We start from the raw sequence: 22,093 nt of genomic DNA on the forward strand, positions 1-22,093 counted from the left end.
ATATCCATTTACCGTCGCCGTTTCCAATAACAACCGCGTCCGAACGTCTATCTAACACCCCGAACGTTTTCACCTAAATCGTTTTTCGAAATCCAATTCATTTACTCAACGTTTTCAAATTTAACGCTACACTGCACATCTTTGCCCGCCAGCGAGTGATTTACTCGTTGTTCGATGTTCAATATTTTTGTTAATTAAATTATACACTTCCGGTATAGATACATAATATTATAAGCAACGAGACCTTTTTTTTTAAAAAAAAAAAAATGTATTCTCGTTTAATAAAATTTATAACGTTTCACAATAATATATATTATAATTTTGATTTCAGTCAAGCTATACATTATGAACGGCCAAAAAATACCATAATTTTAATTGTCTACAAACTATTTTGGCAGCGTCAAATGTGACAACGTACGATTTCCGAAGTTGAATTTCGTTAGATTTCTTTCGATGTACCTCAACAATCACATATTTATATATATATATATATATATATATATTGACGGCAATAATAATGGCTAATGGATAATTTTTTAAGGAAATGATAACGAATAGATATTTCAATACGTAAAAAATTCTATATCGTAATAGTGTTTGGATAACAAACAGCATCAGAACGTAAAAAAATATCGTGTTAGACCGGTTTTATTTGACCGATTCAAAAGTGTACACGTGCGGTATAAACTAGTCGAACGATAATTATACAGAGAATATTACTCGCGTTCAGTAAACATTCAATATTTGGTTGGCAGTTGACGCAAAATATTTTTATTTACCAAACGGCTGTGTTGGACATTTTTTGCTGGTTTGAAAAACGTAACGGAAAATTATATTGTTGGAGTATATCACGTTAAAACGACAAGGTGACAAACAGACCGTATGTGATATGACAATGAGACATTAGAGGTCACAGTCACACCAACATTAAAGGACAATAAGTAAAAATCCAGATAATTTCAAAAAAATTTCACTAGTGTCTTTTTGAAAACATATTTTTTCAAACGGCAAAGTTTAATAGATTAAATTAACGCAGTCGACTCGACTTTGGTCACCGGCCACCGCCGTTCGTTCGTCCATGGTAAAACTTAAATTAAAACAATTTAAGGAAATAGGTGAGGTAAGAAATTGCTTACGGCTTGCAATGATAAAATTAATCCCAAAATTAAAATTAATTTTTAAAATCAAAGTTTGTATGTTTGTTTTCGCTGTTGTGTACCTATAATTATTCTTATACATAATTTTATTATTTCAATTAAATAATTTACGATGTTATCGTCGATCAAGGATGATAGAGATTAAAATAAATAAACGAAATCACATAAATGTAATAAGTAATGTATAGGTTGGTAATTAATATTATTATTATTTTTTTAACGGGTAAATTGTATTCAATTTTACGTTGTATCGTATACAATAAATCATTTGTGTAAGACATGACAATTATACCTAGAAACGTATAATTATACTTTTAAAGATGAATAAATTAATAATAGCCTAGGTACAGCTGTAGCCGTTTAAATTGGCAGTGAAAATGTGCTGACGAATGGCCCGAATATTCTTAATCCGGCTCGGCCTAAAATGACCTGATTGTGTCATCGAAAGTTTCAAGCGACAATGTCCACTTTATATAAATAAATTGATCTCGATGACGTGAAAACCACACTCGTCTCAATGCCCCCAATTAATAGACAATAAGGTCAGTCTGGTACTCTGGCGATAGTATATATTATATACCTAACTGCAACTATAACATTTCGATCATGCCCCGAACACAACAATAACAATACAATAATCATAACCATATAGTCGGTCGAATTATTTGACCATATACTCCGAAAAAATAACGTTATTCGTACATTATTATTATAATATTGTAAAGCACTGTACTCGCGTTTTTAGTGAATTATTGTTGTTAAACGCTTTTCGATAATGTATGTTGACGTGTATATAATAATATGTTTTTTATTCGTGTAGGCATTGGGGTACTGCGCGCGTAATGCACTAAACAAACATTACACCGTTGAAGGGGTGTTAACATTCATCACCGTCGCAGTGGACTTTGCTCGGTCCCCGCGGGACTTTCAGCTTGTCATCGCCCTCGAGATCACCTCCCCCACAGCCTTTTTCGCGACAAACCGACCCGGACAGTCGACAGCTGCACGAATATACGCAACAGTGACTGACGGACTTTTGTAAACGACACTTTGGTATACAGTTGAAAAATCGCTATTTTTTAAGTTTTAACGACCCGCACTAGGCTGCAGTCTTCGTCGACGTTGTGTTACACGCGTTGTATTATATGGTGTATTTTTGTATTTTTCCAGCACATCACATATTATAATATAGAGGAACGAGTACACTAGCTGTAGTGACATAATTATTTTATTCACAGACAGAGTTCCCACTTTAGTATAGAATTTTTTAATTGTGTAGTGTTAAAAATGTAATTGATGTAACGACTTAAACATTAATAACTGAACAATTTATTATTCATACATATTAAATATGTTGCAGTAAAAGCACGAATATCGGTAAAACTTAAGATACATAAAATAGTTTGGTTCGAATCCCGAATGATTGTGGTAGTTCGGACTTTGACAAACGAGATTTGGTAAATCTTAAGATAAACAAGCAACGTTGGTAATAGTTGGACATTTTTACTAATTATGTGATATTTAGTCGTAAAAAAAAAAATTATTATTATTTATAGGTACCCACTATAATAACTACTGTCTGTCTGTCTACTAGTATATTAGATAGGCTCATACATTTATATTATTATTTATTAAATATGGTATTTTACTCGTACCTATATTAAATTATTACGAATTATTTTAAGTACCTAATGCAAATTGCGATCACTTTGAGAATTTTTATTTCCGGGTGTCATTTAAATTACAGTTTTATGAGTTTTAAAATGGTGTTGTCGCAACGAAAAATCATAAAAACACTTATCATATAACTAGTGAAAAATATTATTTATTTATTTATAAATTATATTTATATTGAATGAAGTCAAAAAATCAAAATATGTCAATGTTAATAAATCAATTCACTATTAGTGACATAAATAAATAAAAATAGTAAATATTTTTGCAGTTATATTTAATGATAATATAAATATGTGTATCTAATATATTAGTAGGTATATAATAGCTAATATACTTAAATAATAAAAATAATTATTATTATTATTTACGAGTATAAAGTGAGGGAAAAAATATCACATAATCGGTAAAAAATGTTGGACTTTTGCCAACGATGGTTCTGATGGTTGTTTATTCTAAGATTTACCAAATCTCGTTTATTAATATCAGAACTACGACAGTCATTTGACCAAACAATTTTGTATATACTAGATTTTATTGGTATTCGTACTTTTACCGTAACACATATAATATAAATCAATTATATATATTTTATTCCCGAGTTTGACTAAATGGTTAAAAAAATAATAATAATATGAATAAAACACAAATCTGTTTATTTAGTATTTTTCATATTAGTTTTATTTAAGCGCAATATAAAATGTAATATATATTATAAATAATATTATTGGCTTGATCAATATCAAGTATTTCGAATAATTAGATAAGTATATATTATTATATATCGGAAACATTGTCGGCGATCTGCGCTATAGCGCCGTTTATCAAATGTTCACAATGTTTATTATGTAATATTATAAAATATACAGCACGACAATTGTGTATTCCCTCAATAATTAATATTTCTAGTCTGAAATTATTAAAATTGTTATCGACAACAATGAATAATGGAAAGGTATTCCTACACCAGCGAGAGGCGTAGTTCAATCTTTAGACAGTATTAAATTGATAATTGCATTGCGATTTCTATTGCCAATTTTTCAACAAACATGATGCGATGTTACATTCAAATTTTATAGGTAGCTGTTAAAAAATTCGAAAAAATAAGTTTATTAAATTCAAAATGTGATTGTCATTGTTACGGATGATTTGCTAACAATTTCACAGAAGTTTCTTGAAGACTTTTGGAAAAATAATCTGTCTAAAATAACATTTGCATTCTTTGTCTCGTAATTATTTCTCAAACTCAAACTCGTAGTATGAAACTTTTAAGCCTTATTTATATTGAATAACAAGACACATCACAGCTAGTAAAATCAATACTTTTAGACCCCGTATAGATACAACATTATAACCCAATCCATAGGAAATTATATTAAATATATAAAAAATAATTCAAAATGCTATCAATTTAATTTTCGCACTTATGAAAATGAAAAATTAGAGCAATAGGTATTGAGTTTTCATTTAATAAAGACAATTAAAAATGTTTCAGTTTGAGAGAATTTTCCAATATCACTTTTAAAAATTGTATATGCTATACATATTAGTGTACCGTGTGGAATTATTACTGTAGGATAGATTAAAAAAGAGCTTAATTTTTTGGGTAGGAGTGTGATGAAAAGCACACGTGCGTCCTCCTCCATATAATTAGGTACCATATTCGTATGAATTATCGCCATCATCATATATTGATGAGTTACGATGCGTATTAAATAAACTTTCAGTCAAGACTTACTACAACAAACATTAAAATATTAATCAAACAATTTTAATCGTCTTAGATCGCAAGTAATTATAATAAATTATTAGTAAAGTTTAATTTACTACGCGGCAATGAAAAAATAAAAAACTTAATATTAATATTCGTGTACAATTAACTCGATTCAAATTTACGTCGGTGTAGGTATATAATATGTACATATTATTATGCGATAGGTATAGGAAGGATTTAAAATTAAAAATCCAAGAGAAATATTTTCTGGCTATACGCCACTGACGTTCGCTTGCGATATTATTGTGGATAAGACGACGTTGAACAAATAAACAGAGAAATATTTGACCGTCGACTTACGATAATATTTTCTAGTGCGGGTAAATAAAATAACAAGTCCGACGAATAAAACGGAATACGCATAATTTATTATATTATTATTAAACGCAGAATATACGCAGGTGTGAACGACGGGTTATTATAATAATATTATGGTCGTCGTCTCAAATAAACAACGTATTTTTATTACAAAATACGTATTTTCGGTTAGACACTATACGCGCATTACACGTTACCAGTAATATGATTTTATATATTACGGATGTTCGTCGATCTATATATTATGTGCACTGTACACACATACGTATTATACAATATACTGACTGTAATAATAATATTATCGTCGTCATGTGCTATTTTTTTTATTTTTATTATTATCATTATTTTTTTTATTTTGTTTTACGCGCGTTCGTGATGAAAATGGCCCCGCGGCGATGTGGGTTGGATTTTGCGATAGGTACCATTCTATATATAGTATTATTAAATTCGACGGGGCGATATTTGCTTTTTATTTTGATAAAATTTCGTGATATTTTTTTTCCCGTGTCCAAGCTTTGACAACTTTCAGTGCGCGCGAGAGCTATCGTCAAAACGAAGAATTTCCCATGGGGCAACGAACATCACACACACAAAAAAAAAAAAAAAACACATACAAAATAAAACTATTAAAACGCCATCAGACGTCATCATATTATCGTATATATTATTTGTACGAGTGGTTTTAATACAGTTCGGTTCGATTCATCTCGACCAACACAAATTACTTTTTCCAATTATGTTCACAAACGGCAGCGCACCATATACGTATATTAACCATATATTATTATATTATATAATATTATTGCCTTTTTCGCCCGAAAAATGTGTTCGATTTTCGAACTCGAGTCCTACGATCGCAGAGACGCATTTAGACTTTTGACGCCGTATAGGTCGTATATTATAAATTGTATATATTCAAATATCTCACCATTGACGATGATATTTTACTCTATGTTGAACTATAATATTTTATGTTTCATTGGGCAGCTCGAGTAGTGTATATTTGTGTACGTACTGAGCACTTTTGAGCGAGCAGATTTCAAAATTTTAAAGAGGAATATCCCCCTTACACTCATTATATTTTCTCTCATGTAATACAAAACAACATTAACGCCTGAAACTTTAAAAGTGCTGAGGACATACATTATGGTTTTTAAGAAACCTAAATACTTCACAGTATGATCGGCCATGTGTCCACTGCCACAAAGCACACAAACTTAATAATGTATATTGTTATATACAGGCAATCTGAACACGGACCAGCTGCAACTAAGACTAAATTTTGTTTACCTAAAGGTATGAAAAATAATATATTTTCGTTTCGTAAAATATAATTGCACTGACAGTTAAATTAACTTGTAGGTACCTATATACTAAAATAAGTAATTGAAAATTAAAACGTGTATCAAATTTATCAGTTCATTTCTTAAGTTACTAATTAGTAATTATCTTCTTCTTCTTTTTTTTTTTAGACAAAATAATACAAAAAGGTACTTGTATTTATAATTTTAATGAGCAACTTTTGACTAATATATTCAATGACAGTATTGGAACTGTTTAAAATTGAATTTTTATTATAACTATTTATTGATATAATAATCGGTTCATTGCACTGAATAATAACAAATATAATATTATATGATAACCCAATAATATGTCAATATAGTATTTATAAGGACAACATATTCTTCTATGACAGGGACAACTATCATTTATTTTAATAAAATTGTATTTAAAATAAGTGTTCATTGTTGACATTATAATTATATGTTTTTATTTTAATTAAGTAAAGTAATAAAATAAATAAAAAGTACTTGTAAATAATATTTTAAACATAAATTACCAGAGGATAGTATTTAAGCGCAATTATAACACTAATTAACCATGAAAATGACCGCGAGTTCAACTAGTCCATCTCCATTTGAGCATAATCTATGAACTAAAAGATAATTTTAAACGAAATGTATTGGTGATCTCGCCATGATATACTGCACTACATCCGATGTATATAATGCTTGCCTTGAAAATACAACATATATTTTAACGAATTTCTCAGCGGTGGAAAAAACAAGGGGAGACGTACGAAAAAACTTAATGCGCTCGTTTTAGGGAAAATCTCAATTATATTTTATGATCGTTTTTTCCAGAACGAGATTTAACTGTCATTGTTGGTTTCAAACCTATATATAATATATATATATTTATATAAATATAAATAATAAATATATTAACTAATATTAAGTTTTTTAGGAAATCGTAATAAATAAACATTCAAAAATAAAATATGGTACTTAAGCGATTATCTTACTTCAAACCATAGAATAACACAGCGAACTCCGTGTTTTTTACGGCATATTATGAACGACTTATTTAGAGAAAACTGAGATAGATTATTTTTTTTGTTTTCTGACGATACGTAAGTCATCAATATTATAAATAAAAAATAATATGTATATACGTATACGATAAATCTACTTACATTTATTGATAGTGACATCTAAACATGGATAGATAATAATCGCTTAGAATTAAGTTCAAGCAAAAGTTGCTCTATTAACTGAAGTGCGTACCAATAAATTTCTTAAATCCAATTATAATGATTCCAATAAGTTAAATATAATTATGATGAATGCTAATAGTAATGATCCTTAGTATAACTGTACTGTTCCTCGTCCAACGAATAAGGAAAAATATCCAGGTAATAATATCGATAATAACATAAAAAAAAATTCGACATAATATAATGATAGACTTTTTATGAATAGAAAAATCAGATTATTATTTTATACATTTTTAAACCCTTAACAAATATATTTTTACCTATTATAAAAATTGATTTAATATCTATGATAGCTCCATCGGTGTACTCAGTGGCGTACTAACGGGGGGGGGGGGGGGGGGTAGAGGTTTAATCCCCCCCCCAGAAGTGAAACATGTAGGTATAATTCTTTTTTGAAATATTATATTAATAACATTTTATACGTGTACATAAATGGTAACCCCCTCCCCCCATAAACGAATTTTGCTTACGCCACTGGATGTACTCATTGATGTTTAAAGTAGTACCTTAATTTACTTGAAACAAAATTGAATTCAGGCGATGGTAAACTCTCACAATAGTAAACTCTCCCGGGTCAACAATATGTTTACTTGAAGGAAATGTGTAAACTCTCCCGAGTCAACATTTTGTTTATTCGGAGTACCTATTGTATTATATTATAATCAAAATGTATTTCAAAATTATAAGTTTAATGTTGTAGTTTTTACTACAACAGTGAAATTCATATATTTGAATTGTTTAAAATTTGTAAAATTTACATTATTATAAGTATTTATTTTAGATATATATACATTGAACTAATGTTTTTTTTATCTTATAAGTACACAGACTACACATCCTATCAACTTAACATTTTTTTAGAAATATTGAAGTATATACATTATACGTATGTTCATTATAAACCTTAAATTATAATGTACAGATAAAGTTATTCCAGACTCGTTAGAATTCAAAACTTCAAAATCGCCCATGTGGGTTGAGTACTATATTGATTATTAATAAAAATAAATTAGTAGGTTCTATTTTTATTTTACTATTTTACTACTCAAAAATGTACATTTCATAAGCATTTTAAAAAAGTGAATCAATTAGCAGACTGCAGACCGATACATATTTAATTCCTAAATGTTAATAAAAATTTACAAAATGAAACTCCACGGGATAGTCGAATTGCACTTATTACCTAAAAAGAAATGGTCAAATGGCACTTGAGTTGAAAAAAGGTAATGGTCGAAATGCACTCGGGTAAAATACAGGTAGTGGTCGAACTGCACTTATGCTCAAAAAAGGATTTCCATAAAAATATCACGCATTTGAAGGAATAAAACGTTTAGAAAACACTCATTAGATGCAGAATACTAATACAAGATCTTCAACATCGTGGTCATAATACTAGAAAAAAATATAAATGATATTGAAAAATATTATATTACTTTTATGCTCAAAAGCGAATAAGTAATTACCTAGCTAAAATGTTAATTGAAGTTTGTTATTAGTTTATTACCACAAAAAAATGATCGAAATGAAAAAAAAGTGTAATAATGACGATAATTATTATACTTGACGTTTAAAAAAAAAATTATAAATTTAAAAAAATATATTTATAATATTATATGTTATATGTATAAAACTATCATTTTTAATCATGCCAATGATTAATAATCATTGTCAGTTCTAAGCCTATAAGTGATAAAGGAAATGAGTATTTTCTAAACGTTTAACCCCTTCAAATGCATGATATTTTTGTAAAAATACCTTTTTTGAGCCTAAGTGCAGATCTACCACTACCTGTTTTTTACCCGAGTGCAGTTCGACCATTACCTTTTCTCAACTCAAGTGCAATTCGACCATACTCAAACTCCATACAGGTATTATATTAGCAATAGAATTATACATACTATATAATATATATAAACATTGATAATAATTATTTTACAAGCTTTAGATTTCATGGAAAAAAACATAAATGAAAAAAAGTATTTATTATCTTAGTTAATTGAAATACATTTTACTTGCATCATGCATTATACTCGAATACTATCGTATGACTATATTAATTTACAGTTTTTAGACTTTTGAAATCGAGAACTGTTGTTTCCACTACAAGTCTAGCCCTCGGAAACAATAATTACTAAAATGTACAAAATATACTTTTGTTATACACAGTATAAACATTAATTTCAATATATTTGTATAACTTACTAATCCTAAGAAAAAAAATAACTATATGAAAATAATTAATATGACCTCAATAATGTTTTGATCACTTTATTTGAATTACATTACGTTCAATGAATAAAAAAAAGTATTTTAAATACGGCCATGGAGTTAGTAGTTACACAATATAATTTTTTTTTTTTAATTAGTTTGGATTTCAATCGAATCCGTACACTGCACGAATCAAAATATGTATCTTTATATTAATTTTACACGTTATAGATATAGGTACTGCGTAATTAAAAATTAGTCAAACAAACACAATTTAAATGAATAATTGTAATATATATTATTTTTTTATTATTTATTTACAATCAAAGCTGATGAACATCGATTTCTGACAAGATATATATAAAAAAAAGTTTATAAAACTGTGTGTTTGTGTATTCATGGCTCAAACTTAAATAAAAATAATTTGTATCTCCTAAATCAATGCAGCTTGTTTTTAGAGAATTTTTCGTAAAATAAAATCCTCTAATGGCCGCCTTTCTGGACCCATACGTAAAGCCGTAATCTTAGTACAACAACGTAGAAACTTCCGATTTTTTACAATTGATTTATATTAGAGCTCAATATAAACTTACGAAGCTCGATTTCTGACTAAATTAATTTCAACGAGAAACTGTAAAAAAATAATAACACTTTTAAGTTCTATTAACGGCATTTATTAAAAATGAAAGATTATCTTGTCTGGACACATATTTATAAATCTTATTTTTGGAATCAGAAACTTTTAAATTTAAAGCTAAACAAATCTCGTTTGAAATGTTTGAATTGCTTTTTTTAATTTATGCTTTTCTATATACTAGTATATTCAGTGGCGTATTTACGGGGGGTGATTTTCGGGTTCAACCTCCCCCCCAGAACAAAAAAAAAGTTACTTAATGTTAAATAATTATTTTATTACAGGTTTTCTAATAATTTAACGATGTAGATAAGATGTAGACTGTCTATATAACTATCTAAGACAGGTTACTTGGGTTATTTTGGTGTGGAGTATCGCTGTGTTATCTTAATTGCAATTTGTATTACCCAGGTAGGGTTTTTAAAATTTTAAGACCCCCCAAGAAATTATTGAAAATACGCCACTGAGTATATAATATAATCTCACGAAATATTGATTTACCTATATTAAATTTATTTCCATCCAACTCCAATTTAAAGTAAACTTATACTGAAACACTAACGAGTGCGACAGAAATGCATTAGAGACGTTCATCATCAACGTATTTTAACTTATCTATTTATCTCGTAATGATTAATCAATATCATCGGGATAAGTAAACCGAAGATAAAATATTTTCAACGAATTCTCAAAACTATTGCAAAGAGTTTTAAATATTGACAAGAGTAAATGTTTGAATGTTCTTACCGGTAAAAATATAAAATATCGAATATTAAACTAGAAATATTTTTTTCTGTATTAATATTATATAATGTATTTAAAGTTTGTACGAGTGAAGAAGTGGACAAAGACTTTTGCCGGTACCCGAAAAAAGCTTTGAAAAAACATCAAAAGTCGACATGAAAAAAAAAAAACAAAAAGTTTTTCGATACCTACGTTTCGAACTATGTATAATATTAGAATATTGTACATTTTTTTTTAACTGAAACAAAAATTGACCGGTATAAGACCGCGTGGTTCTCGTTAAAAAAAACTTGGTATGTTTTTTTTTCCAAAATCACGCAACGAATCGTTACGCTTTTGCGACTTTCGCACCGAACCATTAATAAAATATGTGCATTAGTAAAATTATTATTATTATTATCGTTACGGCTGCGCATTTATTACGAACGAGACGAAAACCAGCTGCTATGCTGCTGTTGCTGCTGCTACCGTTGTTTACTCGTCACGATGTTTTAAAATCGTCGAACGGTCGGATGGGACGGTTGAATAGTAGTACTCAATATAATATATACAGTATGCAATCTGATTGGAAAGTCAGTGCCTGTGTACGGGCTATAGCGTATTATTATAAAATATGTGTAATAGTTTATCGGTACGAAAATGCACTTTTTTTTTTTTTTCAAACAACTCTCGAGTTGTTGATTCGAAGTAACATATTATATATAGGTATATATATAATAATATTATAAAATTACGACGTACACATCACAATATATAATACTATAATATCAATATAATATATAATGTATTACGATGATACGGTATTAGAATAGGCGAGCGGTCAGGCAGGTACCTATATCATATATAATATATATCATTACACACGATAAATATATTGTATGCCTATTCAGCTGTTATATTCGTAGGCTGACTTTCCAATATTTTTTATAAGACGACGGCGTACTGAATAATAAAAATATTAATGTCGTATTATTAATGTTATTGTATAATATAGCTGTTGCTTATACGCGTACCTTACACGCGCATGTGTACTGTTATAATAATATTATCGCTTCACTGCCGGGCTTGCATCGCAGTGGTGTCGCGTGATTTCCTGGCAGAACGGCCAAAAATATAATATTATGTTGTTACAATATTATACATCCTTGCTCGCGGCCAAATGTCTGGAAAATTAATAACGATCAACCGAACTTTTACTCGATATGGCGTATGTGTGTGTGTGTGTGTGTGTGTGTGTGTGTGTGTGTGTGTGTGTGTGTGTGTGTGTGTGTGTGTATTATACACGCTCGTGAGCTGCAAAGGTGCGCAAGTATAAATGAAAAACAAAAAATTGATTTAACGTTATACGAGTTGAAATTTTTAAACAATATAATATTAAACTATAAAAGCTTAAAGTTAATATTATGAAGACAGACATTTACTCTAAACTGGGTTTGAAAAAAGTCAATGTTTTATAATTACGACAATATTACTTTTGAAACTTTCAATAATAATTGTTTAGAGAAATGCAAAGCATAGCATATAAAAAAAAAAAATTCTTTTAGGTATAGGTACCTACTATTCCTTATGACCACACGCTGAAACGACTTAGACGAATTATACAATAAATAATGCTTGTATCTATTACGATATAAAATCAAGTAAAAAAAAAAAAAAAAATACATATTTATTTTTTTTCTTATACTTAACATAATTGCGCACAACATGATTAAAAAAAAAGATTATTTCATTGTTTTTTCACAATTTGAACCAAAGTGTTCTAGATTATTATTCGAGAATTATTATTGTACATTATTTTAGTCGATACGCGCTTATTGTATTTCAATTCAACTGAAGAAAGCCAAGTTATTGCAATGAACAATGGACAATGGACAATGGCGGTTAATCTAATTAAGTTATTTTAAGTTAAATAAAATATTAACTTAATTTGGTATGGATTTTTTTAAGCAGTCGATACGCACGTCTTTTTATTAGAGCGGTTTTTCCGAGTATGATTATTGATTAGACCAAAATGAATATCTTCGTTAATTTTCTTTTTTTCTGTCCCTTTTGGTACATAATATTATTATTATGTTTGTTTTCTTTGATACAATTATTATCTGCGTGTGGTTTTTATAAAAAATGTTTTTTCGATTTTGTATTCATTCACCATTTGAATAAATAAATCATTTACTATAGTTAAATTATTTTTAGTACCTAGTTAAATTCATATTATGTTATGACGATTTGTACGCTCGACAGTAATAGATTTATACTATATATGTTATCGCAGTACGTGCTTAGGCATATATTTTGTGCAGGTGAACGACGGAGACGGATCTCTTCCCATATGGCATCATTTTTTTTCCATCTGGTAATTTAAACAACACGTTTTCTTAGTAGTGTTCAGCAGTGAGCAGAAAGTCGACACCGCAGATGATTGCAGACTAATTAACGAATTGTCGAGAACATCGTCTGGCTCACATGAAATACATATAGGTACCTAGCCCCGCCATTTTTGAAACATGTAGTCTACGCATAATTAGGCTTATAATCAGACGTTGAATTGAATTTGGTTTTTTATTTTTTACGGAGGGAAATGGGGGACAGCTTTATTGCAGTAAATTTTATCGCGATTCGTATAACTACGAGGCGTACACAGAAGATAATAACATCAAATCGTGTTTTTGATGCTAAGTGTTAAATTGTAATTGCAAACTCAAGAATTATACACATAATATCGTGTACTATAATGCACACTATGTAATCTTAGAAAACAATATTTAATTATCCGTATTCGTAGAACGATAATTATGTGAACGAAAGAGTTGCCAAGGTGCACGTATACGAGCTAACAATTATGTTTTAAAACTGGATCATAAAATAGTCTCAGTAAAATTTAAAAACATTACTTATTTTTTATTTTGAAAATGTATAAAATATAGAAGAATTTTATTATATTTTATACATTAACATTTAACTTTTGAGCATTAGCCATTTTTTATTATGAATTATCTATATTAACCTTATTGTTTATTATTTTAATATTCTTGTCTATCTATATAATGCATCTTGTCGTGTACCTTTTTGATTTTTACAAAATACCCGAATAAATGAATATAACTATAATTGTATTCGGCATATTCCACTGATGAATGTTATTAAATTGAATAATATACCTACTTATTATATTTATTTATTTGCACAATATTAGTTAAAAGTCATATTAAATATCAATAATATTTACTCATCTAGTCGTTACAGCCATCGATAGTTATCTATATTGATGGTTATTCTTATGGCACATAGATTTTAAAAAATAAAACTATATTTTAACTTGTAACTTCCCCATGAGCGAGCATAATAATAACATATATGCAGTGAAACCTCCATAACTCTAATCGGTCAAGGGAGAAAAAAAAATTGAGTTATCGAAAATTCGACTTATATGGGTTCAAATTATCGAGGTTCTACTGTCTACTATTTGTAATCTGTAACAAATTCTTTTCACCTAAATATGTAATGCGTTTTTGTCAAATTTTAAAACGCGCTAGTCATTTGTTGATTCACGTGTTAAACTTCAGTAAATTGTCAAGAAATAAAATTATCAATACATATTGAACAAAACATTACATTTAACGATTTAACATAATAATAGGATTTATTTAATGACTGAATTTTTTAATTTTTTAGTTCAAATTGTAATTTATTATTCTAATGATTTATTTACTCGTTATATTTTATAGTCATACACCTCCATTCATAATATTTAAATACAACAATCAAAATCAAAAGAATATAATACCCATATATACACATATAATTACTCTCTACCTGCATAAGAAAAATAACACAAATCAATTAACTGCGTTAATGGAGTGGGTCATTCTCAGTCCGATGTTCAAGACGAATTTTCCGAATAAGCAAAAATACGTTCGATTATGGTATCGACTTAACCAAATCGGACTCTCGATAATATGCGTTTTCAGCTAATATGTCGTATTATAATATCGTAGTAACATTTATCCCGGGCAAAGCTCCGGATCGGTCTGCTCGTATAATAAGTGTATAATAATAACATAATTTATACACTGTAATATCGTTGTAGTGATACGTTCTATATAATATGCAAATCATATTTTAAAAAGTTACGACTACTGTATAATAAGTGCGATAAATCACGAATGATCTGGTCGTCTGTAGACGGAAATCGGACGGAAGAACGACGGCTATAGACGGCCAGACGCCGGTCTAACAATATTATTTTATTATTATTATAGTGTTTAATTATTTACGTTTGCACTTTGCGCACGTCAACAGCCGAAGACATGTCATACAATATATTATTCATGACGATCGTAGGCAGGTCATTATCGTTTCAGAACTTTTGATTATCGTCACGCGTAATTATCGACCGCTTGGCCGCCGCAGCCAACAAGCATAATAAATAATAATAATAATAATAATAATAATATTAATAATACGATATACGCGCAGTCGTTTGTTTTCCTATATAGTATAATATTATTATGTTCCACGACGACCAGCTGTTGCGAAATAACATCGTTGTATATCGCAATCGTCACTATATCATATCGTTTTGTCCGTCGCTTGAGATCGTACGACGATTTTTAAGCCGTAGGTAGAATGTTGTTTCTGCGATATTGTCGTGTTCCGCGTTTATAGTCTTACCTTACCATATGAAAACAACGGAAAGGCATAACGCACGCGTTAATCGATATGTGATATGTAGGTAGGCATTAAATGTTACACTTATTTTTCCCATCGATTGCGCGAGTTATGACGCCGAGTCGGTCTTTATATTATTTTGTTCGAATGTTTTATAACGTCATGACTTTAACAACTAACAACTGTTAATGCTCAACAAACAGATTTTGGTACGTCGGCGAGCGTATCGGACGTAGGTACCTAGGTATACTATACCTATATATACTATACCTATACCTATACTATTACTGTTGACAATACTAGACAAATATCATCATTACGTGTCCCGCCGAACGAATTTCGAAAATAATTACACTAACGTTTCCGTAATAAGCTGCTGATACGTCGTCGTTACCAAAAAAATTCGCTATAATATTTCAAATGTATATTATATTCTCTCGAGAACCACCTCGCCAAATATCGTTCGCGCCGCCGCCGACTGAAAGGGAAACGGCGGCGCCGTTGGTATCTTATAATAACACAAACACAATTATATTATCGTTATGACAATATCGTCGGCGTAGTGTATAACTCGAATTCGAATACAGAGGATAAGTGTCAATCATAAATCGTTATAAATTATTATTATATAGGTACGTGTTATGCGCGTGTTTGAGTAACCTGCAGACAAAAACGTCGACGAATTTCGTCGTCGTGAGAATTTTAACGTACATATAGATCGTAAATAATGTTTCGACGATAAACCGTTATCTCCAGTCCCTTCATCGGCGTAAATAATGTATATTATATCATTATCACGACGTTTTGTGACAAGGAATCATCATGTAAAGCATAGGTAGCTTAAAAACAACATGCGGACATTCATTCCGCGTGTACGACGTGCTAGTACACAACGCAGTCAATGGCGCCCATGTCAGTTTTAAATGGTACTGCACAAAAATAAAAATCTGAGATAGGAATAGATACCAGTAAACAAGGAACTTTTTGCTGACTAAAATACAGAACGAATTGTACGTACTTTATACCTACGTATATTACGTATATATTTTTTCCAAAATAGCGATTTTGATATCAAATTGTTTGTATTGAGGTATTCTATCTTTCAAAAGGTCGAATCTGGGAAAAAGCAGATAAGTCGAGAGCTATGACCGCTAGAAGTTTTGGCATACAGGAAAAAAATCATGCAAGTCATTTCATACCTTCATATATCCTGTACGAAAAACTATATCGTCAGCTCAGCACCACTCACCTAAATATTATGAATCGAATCCACAATTTATATTTACACATATCATAGTGATCGATGCTACTGATATGAAGTAGTATAGCGATATAATACGGGTATTATATGTTTGATATATGGACACACGAGTGTGCTACCTAATAATATAATATATTACTATCATAGCGAAGCGCAGCCGCAGGTCATGATAAATCTGATGACGTATTGAATCGAAATCACGAATTTTAAAAGAAGACGCCACGCCCGCACGACTCAAGCGGTCTTATAACTATATGTTGAACATTTTCGTTCGGCAGGACCAATAAATTCTGTGCTGCTAATTTTAACATTGGGGTGGATCGATCTATTATACAAAACTCAAAGGCGTAAGAACATAATCTGTGTTTTCGCATCGGTCTTTTGCGACAATATTAATTAATGGAGCCAAAAGCGCTTATGCGGATTAGCGCTATTGTATATTAAACAGGAAAATGTATTAACTCGATTCACTAACCAGTGAACGATATTATTAACAGATTCCTCGCAAAAACGAACGAGTGAAAGTGTGTTCGTCCGCCACCATAAAAATAAAAGTCGATTCACTTTAATAGTGTTGAAATTAACAAAACGAAATCAATTATGCTGAACACAGTTATTGTAGCCATGTATAAATGAAAAATTATACTCTATATTCTATAATCTATATGTATAGTCTATTTTATCAATATACTCGTAATAATTGATATCTGGTATTGAACATCGTAAAATTTCTAAATGTCTTAATATACACACGAATGTAAATTGTATAAGTATAGCTTTAGACTATGTATTTATTATTAACAAAATAAATGACAATTAAAATGTATATTTTGAATGACTTTGTTTTTTTTTTTTGCTTTATATGCTCTCTGGCCCGTTAGATTTTAGTTTTCAAAAAATTGACCCTCTAGTAACTTAGTGTATAATACCAAATGTATAGAAGAAATTAGAAAATTTAAAATTTAATAATAGCACAGTTTATATCAACGAATACTGGATTATTTCTAAGGTGTCAGTTAAAACAAAGGATAGATAAAATAAACGACTGAAAAAGTTCTGGACAAATTTGAAGAACTCGTCGGGTGAGTTATTTTTCGAAAAAAATGTCACAGATATAATGTTCCAGGTGATGTGGAAAAAAATAAGAGGAAATAACAATTGTTAATTTGTTTTAAAGGTTTTCTTGAGGAGTTTATCCTTCTTATCCACAGACAATTTTTAAAAGGAAAGATTGAGATATGTTTTCTAGGTTTGAGTTGTGTTATTTCTTTACGAATCTGGGAATTGAAGTGATAGAACCTACAGTCATTGAAACGGTTCCAATAGCAAAAACTTAAATATCAAAATCGGTAGCGTCCATAAACGTAGTATTTTCACTCAAGTAAATAGTGATAGTACTGCCACAATTTGAGTATTTCACTAATTAGAGCGAAACCACCGACAGGTCTGGCCAAAGATAATGACTACTAACTTTATAAAATAAATATTAAATATGTATATTATTTTTAATGAAGAATTTTTAAAGTATATATGGTTATTATAAATCAAACTATTGTTAATAATTTCGAGCTACAACAATCATAGTTAATAGGACCAAAAACATTAAATACATCAGCTGCAGCTCCTCAATTGCTATAAATCGTGTAAGTAACTAAGCTCATCAATTAAATAAAAAACAATATTAATATGATATATATTACATAATTATGTATTTTACATATAAATTAATTTTATATTGTTATCTCTTTTTACAAACAATAAAATAAATGAAAAATAATATTATCAAATATTTTATGTTACATCCGATTTAGATTAACATAACAGTAATAATAATAATAATAATAATAAAAATTTAATTCATAATATTTGATATTATAGGTACCTCGGTTACGATAATAGTACCTATGTTTTATTATAATTTTACTGATTCTCTTATAAATTTAGACGATTATAAACAATACTGGCTAAAAAACTTATCAATGTAAATAGGTTCTAATCGAACATAACAGAACACTAAAAGTTATTAGACGTAGTTATCGAAAAAAACATATATTGGTTACCGATAACATAAAATATTTAATTTAAACGTCGTCAAATTTAATTGTTATACTTATTGTACAACAATAACCGAAAATATATACATGTATTAGCAATATATGTGGTAGAATTGATATTCATATGTAAAAAACCGAAAAAATAAATATTATGGGACATCAAAAGATATACACAAAAGAGAAGCCATACCAGTGTGACGTTTGTGGCAAATCGTTTACTCAAAGTTATAGTCTGACACTTCATCAGCGAATTCACACAGGAGAGAAGCCATACCAGTGTGACGTTTGTGGCAAATCCTTTACTCACATTAATAGTCTGACACTTCATCAGCGAATTCACACAGGAGAGAAGCCATACCAGTGTGACGTTTGTGGCAAATCGTTTACTCAGAGCAATAATCTGATACGTCATCAGCGAATTCACACGGGAGAAAAGCCATACCAGTGTGACGTTTGTGGCAAATCGTTTATTCAGAGCAATAGTCTGATAGCTCATAAGCGAATTCACACGGGAGAAAAGCCACACCAGTGTGACGTTTGTGGCAAATCGTTTACTAACAGTAATAATCTGATAGCTCATAAGCGAATTCACACGGGAGAAAAGCCACACCAGTGTGGCGTTTGTGGCAAATCGTTTATTCAGAGCAATAGTCTGATACGTCATCAGCGAATTCACACGGGAGAAAAGCCATACCAGTGTGACGTTTGTGGCAAATCCTTTACTCACAGTAATAGTCTGACACTTCATCAGCGAATTCACACGGGGAATGAGCCGTCACCTATTTGCACCATGGTATAATTTAAGAATTATAATAATAAAGAAGTTACACGTTATACATATTAGCACCACTCTTCTTATTTTATTATTTGGATTTAAAGTAGGTATATTTAAATAATAAATATAAAAATAGAGTATTAATATCTTATACCATTAAATTATTAGATCGATTATTAAAATTACACATATTATTTTTTATAAAATCAATTCTAATTAAATAAAAATTATTTCATATTAATCAAGTTTTAAAATTATTACTTATTATAATACAATTTTATTAATAATAATAATAGTGTGTTTTTCAACAATGTCTCAGCCATAGTTTTCTTAAGTAAGTATGTTTTCAATCTTTTTAGTTTTTTAAGTATATTATGTTTAAGTGAAGGAGTAGAGACGGATAACGTATAAAATATTTTTCAAATAAAATAGATATAAGGATATAATATATTAGTATATTAGATATAATATAGTTATCCTACAATAATTTTCAACATCTAATGTTACATTTTTATCTGTTGATGGATTTGCACTATTGGTTTGTCTTTTACATAATCTTTTTACAGTCAATTCAAATTCAATTTTTTCAGCCATTTCCAAAATATATTTATTTAAAATTGTATTCTTTTAATGAAAATAATAATAAACGATATAGGCATATGTTTACTAATTAATTAATAAAATTGAACTATAGACACTACTTACTTTTAGTAATTATAAAACTTTTTACCTGTGTTTGAGAAAATATTTTTTAAATTCATTGGTACAATTACTGCTGATGGATTTTAATTCAGTTACAATATTAAACATATGAAAAAAAAAACATTAAAAATGTTTCCTAAGTATAAAACTATTCTTTTTAAAACATTACAAAAAAATTAAGTTATTAATATTACCTTTATAGTTAATAATACATATGTACAGTTATAAATTCAGAATCAATTGTTTTTATGTATAAACTATCATCTGTGGCTGATCCTGAAGAATCTTTCCAGTGTGAAATAATGACTAATGCTTCCATAACAGATTCAAACAATTCAAAAAATTCAACAAAATCGTGGACAGCATACCTAACTCGTGAAACACAGCCTTTTAAGTGTTTTTTCTTTAACATCTGTATCACTGTTTTTAATACATACCTCTAAGACATCATTTCTTTTGGTGTATTGAAAAAAAAATAAAACTATTAAATTAGGCTTAAACAATAATAAGTAGGTTTAAAGTTACTTGAACTTGAAACAGCCAAATTGAGAGAATGGGCTGCACAATGTACGAATAACACTTTTGGATATTGGATAGTTTGTACGAATTATGTGCTTGTACACCTTGTATTAGAATATAACCTTGCATATTACTCGCACCATCGTCCATCATACACGATGATACAGTATACACATGCCCTTATAAATTATTGCTATAAAAATTTTAATAATATTTTAACTTTTCTTAGCATTTATAGACAACTAAAAGCGTAGTTCAAATTTTTACGATATAGTATGTCAAAATCGCAAAAATTTGCAAGTAATTTCGTAGTTGAAAAATCATAAAATGTTTGTATTTATACCTAAAATTAAAAAGTTCAACAAGAAGTTTTCCATAAATTTTCTTTCAAATGTCTATAGAGAAAACTTAACGTATCATTATACGGAATATATTATGGGCTTTAGAATTTTAAATTTTTACAAAATCACGGAATGATTATAATTTACGCTCAAACGATTATTAACATTTTAATTTTTCAAAAAGTATAAGTCGTAAATACTTGAAAATGTCACTAATTAATAAGATTGGCATTTTCTTTGCATAATTTAATTTTCAAAATATTTCGCTTATTTTAATGCTCTTTATTGGCATTTGAAATATTCGTATTTGTTTAGCTTTTTTTTTTTATAAATATCGATAACATTTTTTCAGCTGAGTCAAAATACTTTAAAACTTAATATATAGTTCTTCATAAGTGAGTCTTATAGTGATTCAAAAATTATAAGAATACATAGTCACAATTTTTTTTTATTAGTATTTGAAGTTCAAATATTGACAAAAATTCGTCAAAATCATGAATATTTACAAATTATTTTGTAGTAAAAATCTATAAAAAAATTTGTATATATGTAGCAAAGAGTTAAAAATTGAATACAAGATTTTCCATAAGTTTGGCTTACAACAAATATAAAAGAGCTTACATTTTAGGGTATTAAGGTCATTAAAACATAAACCACCTTTTTCACAAACCACTGAAAAATACATCCTATTATGACAAATCTAT

The 22,093-nt window shown here is 29.0% G+C and overlaps 1 protein-coding gene across 1 annotated transcript; it reads left to right on the forward strand.

The window, feature by feature from the left end:
• The first annotated feature begins 18,906 nt into the window (after nt 1–18,906).
• On the forward strand, nt 18,907–19,895 carry LOC126551819 (zinc finger protein 239-like). Its single transcript, XM_050206053.1, has one exon. The coding sequence runs from the start codon at nt 19,204–19,206 to the stop codon at nt 19,849–19,851; it is 648 nt and encodes a 215-aa protein (XP_050062010.1). The 5' UTR covers nt 18,907–19,203; the 3' UTR covers nt 19,852–19,895.
• The last annotated feature ends 2,198 nt before the right edge of the window (nt 19,896–22,093 follow it).

Source organism: Aphis gossypii, chromosome X (genome assembly GCF_020184175.1).
Source record: "Aphis gossypii isolate Hap1 chromosome X, ASM2018417v2, whole genome shotgun sequence".
In the NCBI taxonomy this organism is placed as follows: domain Eukaryota; kingdom Metazoa; phylum Arthropoda; class Insecta; order Hemiptera; family Aphididae; genus Aphis; species Aphis gossypii.

What these genes read in the sequence shown, in the direction of transcription:
- LOC126551819 (XM_050206053.1), top strand. Translation starts at nt 19,204, where the DNA reads ATGGGACATCAAAAGATATACACAAAAGAGAAGCCATACCAGTGTGAC.